This window comes from Cricetulus griseus, unplaced genomic scaffold (assembly GCF_003668045.3).
Source record: "Cricetulus griseus strain 17A/GY unplaced genomic scaffold, alternate assembly CriGri-PICRH-1.0 unplaced_scaffold_118, whole genome shotgun sequence".
NCBI classification, from domain to species: Eukaryota; Metazoa; Chordata; class Mammalia; order Rodentia; family Cricetidae; genus Cricetulus; species Cricetulus griseus.
In genome coordinates this window covers 68,612-72,912 of record NW_023276829.1, presented here as the reverse complement: position 1 = coordinate 72,912, position 4,301 = coordinate 68,612, and the positions used below count along the sequence as shown (strand labels likewise).

Genomic DNA, 4,301 nt, shown 5'->3' with positions numbered 1-4,301 from the left:
TCTCTCTCTCTCTCTCTCTCTCTCTCTCTCTCTCTGTGTGTGTGTGTGTGTGTGTGTGTGTGTGTGTGTGTGTGTTGGCATATATGTCCTTTGAAATTTAGCTCTTTCCATAGTTCTACTGCCCAGGAAATCATAGTTTTTCATGAAAGTCAGGAAGAACATTCCGTATTTTTGATTCTAGTGTGGGGAATAGGACAGAGTTTTAGGATTTAGAAAAAAATATATGGTCCCTATCAAAAATACCACATTGAGTTTAAATCCTGCCAAAGAGAAACAGCAGCAGAAGTTAGTGAACACTGAAAGAACAATTAGGGTATCCTTGACTCTCACTTCTGCTTCTTGGGTGGTTTATGTCATGACTTGAATCACTGTGGGAGGATAGCTATAACCCTGTTGACAGTAATAATTTGCCACATCTTCAGGCTGCAGGCTGCTGATCTTGAGAGAATACTGTGTGCCAGATCCACTGCCACTGAACCTTGATGGGATGCCATCTGCCAAGTTGCTTGCAGCATAGATCAGGAGCTTAGGATGTTCCCCAGGTTTCTGCTGATACCATGCTAAATTACTGTAAATGCTCTGACTTGACTGGCATGTGATAGTGACACTTTCTCCCAGTGATGCTGACAGGATGTCTGGAGACTGAGTCATCTGAATGTCACATTTCACACCTGAGATTTGAAAATTGAAAACAAATCTTCAAACAATTAGTTTTGTTATAAAAGGATTTCCCAGAGACCAGGCAGGACTAACAAGAGTCAGATGAATGAATTTCCATTTCTCTCTTCCTTACCTGTAAGCCAAAGCAGCAGCAACCCCAGGAGGTGAGTGTGGGCCCTCATGTCTGTTCTGTGACTGGTGTGAAGCTGACTACAGCACAGGATGTGACCTGATTATAAAGAAGTTCTCAGGGCTTGGGCTGTGTTCTGGGTGCATGCAAATCAGCAATGGCTGGGCACAGGTGCAGGGCTGTTGAGGTCAATGATTCATTAAATCCCTGTGGTTCTCCTACGTCTCAGATAAGACAGGCTGCTCCAGTCTATGTATTCCACCTTATTTTCATTTCTGTAATTTTAAAAATAGGATTTCCTGTTCCATTTCCTTCAATTTCAGGTATTATGGCATATGGTATAATTCTCAGCAGTAGACAAATTATTACATGTTCCTTTCATAGATATGTATAAATGTTATTACTGTAGTTCAGGTTTATATTTTTGTTTACTCTTTATATGTGAGACTGAATTTTAGTTATAATATCACTCTTTTATCTTTCCTCCCTCTAAAATACCCAAAATATGCCAGGTGTTGGTGGGGCACGCCTTTAATCCCAGCACTTTGGAGGCAGAGGCAGGTGGATTGCTATGAGTTTTAAACCAGAGTGGTCTCCAGAGTGAGTGCCAGGATAGGATCCAAAGCTACACAGAGAAACCCTGTCACGAAAAAACAAAATTTAAAAAACAAATACCCAAAACACCTCTTCCTGCTTGTCTTCAAATTCATGAACACATTTAGTTTCATTAATTGTTATGTATTAGTCCATGGACTGATTATTGATGTGCTCTTGCATGGGGAGGAACAGCTCTTCATCCATGAGTTTATTCAGTTCTCTGTAATTCTTCATGAAGAATTGAAGCCTCATGAATTTTTTCCCAACCAGTCTTCCAGGTCCATTGGTATCCTCCTTGTTCAACTCACATTTGTGCATGTTGGTGAGATTTTAGTGGTATAGATTTGGATACTAGTAATAGATACAAGCTTAGAGCCAACTCCCTGGTATTCTGGCACTTTATGATCTTTTTACTCTCTTATTCAAAATGTTCCCCAAAACTATATCTATTGGAACTGTTCTCCACAACTACCAAGCAGCTTCTTGTTCATGATTATTCCCATAAGGGGAAAAATAATATTGGAAGACATGTTTTGTAAATAAAGACAGGATCTTGTGTAACTAACATTTTTTTTCAGGCATGATACTAATCCCCCTGTCCAGGAAGGTCATTGTTCAAGGATAGTGTCCTAGGGCAGGTCTTTCTCAATCTACAAAACTTGGATTTCTTAGAGCTTGTTTGAAAGACAGACCCATTTCCACAGTGCTGTATATTCTACAAAATGCAGTAAGAAACTATCATCAATTTTCTGTACCCCCAAAAAAGTGACAAACAGTACTGCTTTCATTATTTACTTCTTCCAGATAAAGACAGAGCTCATTACTAATGATAGCTTACTCTGAGGTAGAGCTCTTTTTCCTTAATATATTGGAAACAGTTGTGAAATTATCAATTCTTAAAGTGCTATTCATAAGAGACACCTGTTATTTTGTGCCATGGGTATTGGAGGAGTAAGAGACTTTCTCCTTCTTTATAATGTAACAGAGTTTTCAGGGCAAATATGCATTTACTGAATTTTAATCCACCATTTAAAAAACAAATCTCACACATCATGGTGCATTCTCTGCTTAGAGCCTTAAGGCATCCTGGGGCACCTCTATGAGTTCCCATCACAAAGATGGTGCCTCATCATCAAAAACAGTGTGTTAATATTTTCAACCCTTAAATCTGTAAGATTTGAATCCCTCACTCCTCAGCTGCATAGTTCAGCTTACGTTGCCTCATGAAATTAAGGTGGGTGTTGAATATATGTAAGTGATTGGATTTATGATAGTACTTAGTTTTTATGTATGTAATGATATCCAAATATCACTGAAGAAATTGAATAAATTATTCACCCTAGAAACTATAGTCTTGATCTCCAAAGACTTGAACATGTTATGTAGAGATACTTATCAAGGCTTGGTTGATTCTCTGGTGCTTCCATAGACCCTAGAACTTATCTGACACTGAAAAAGTGGGCCATCTAACCATTGTCTCCACATTTCCATGGAAGTCCCAGGTAGGGTGTTGATCATCTTAGGAGCATGCAGTATATTTGTGGGTGCTTTTCTTGTCTTGCTCTTTATCCATGTCTGCCTAAGGTGCAGGTGAACATCTAATACTCACTTTCTAATTTCACATCTCTTGGGTGGTTACTCATTCACCATTTCTATGGGAAATCATAGAAAGAAAAGAGACGCTGACAATGGGACATCTAGAAGACATAACAATGAAAGAGAACCTGGGGAATTAAATTATTGTATCACTGTTGCCGCAGGACTCAGATTTTCCACAGCTAGACCCCAGTACCAGAAACTACATGTACAGGTTTCCACAATAGATCTGTAGTTTATTGGGTCTATTCTATTGCTGTGAAGGCATAACATGACCAAGCCAACTCTTATAGATGGAAGCACTTATCGGGGACTTATTTACAGGTTAGTTAACTTTCCTTCTATTAGGGAGCATGGCTGGCTGTACACAGGCAGATGTGAGAGCCAAGAATTCTACATCTGGATAAATAATCTGTCATAAGATAGAGAAACAGTCTTCCTGGGCTTCTGAAAGATCAAAGTCCATCTACAAGTGACACACTTCCTCCAAAAAGGCCACATCTTAGTCATTTCAAATAGTGCCACTCTGTAGATATCAAACACGTGTATATATATATATATATATATATATATATATATATATATATATATATATGTGTGTGTGTGTGTGTGTGTGTGTGTGTGTGTGTGTGTGTGTTTAATAATTTACATTAAGATGATTGTCGAGTCTGCTCACGGGACAGCAGGCAGACTCCAGCAAACCCAGAGTGTGAGAAGGCACTGGTAACAGGCCTGCCTCCATCCACAAGAAGAGGACTGACATCAGAGTATTGGAACTTTTTGCATCTACCAGAAGGGAACCTTGGTCACATACACACCAGGAGAGGAAGAGACTCCTGCTACACCCACCAGAAGAAACAACAACTCTGAGATACCATCTTACACTGGCCAGAATGGCTAAAATCAAAAACACCAATGACAGTCTAGGCTGGAGAGGATGTGGAGAAAAAGGAACACTCCTTCATTGTTGGTGGAATGCAAACTTGTAAGACCACTTTGGAAATCAGTATGGTGGTTTCTCAGAATAATGAGAATCAGTCTACTTCAAGATCCAGCAGTTCCTCTCTTGGGCATATACCCAAATAATGCAAGTTCACACACAAGGACATATGTTCACTAATATTCATAGCAGCATTTTTTTCAGTAGCCAGAACCTGGAAGTAACCTAGATGCCCCTCAACTGAAGAATGTATAGAAAAAATGTGGTATAGTTATACAATGGAGTACTACTCAGCAGAAAAAAGCAATGGAATCTTGAAATTTGCAGGCAAGTGGATGGAACTAGAAGAAACCATCCTGAGTGTGGTAACCCAGTCAC

General features: G+C 39.4%; 1 gene segment (V, D, J or C); it reads right to left on the bottom strand.

Annotated features, from left to right (window-relative positions):
- Positions 1-348: 348 nt before the first annotated feature.
- On the bottom strand, positions 349-842 carry LOC103161798. The segment is given in 2 exon segments: positions 349-671; positions 794-842. Coding segments are annotated over 2 exon segments (372 nt in total).
- Between the last annotated feature and the right edge of the window lie 3,459 nt (positions 843-4,301).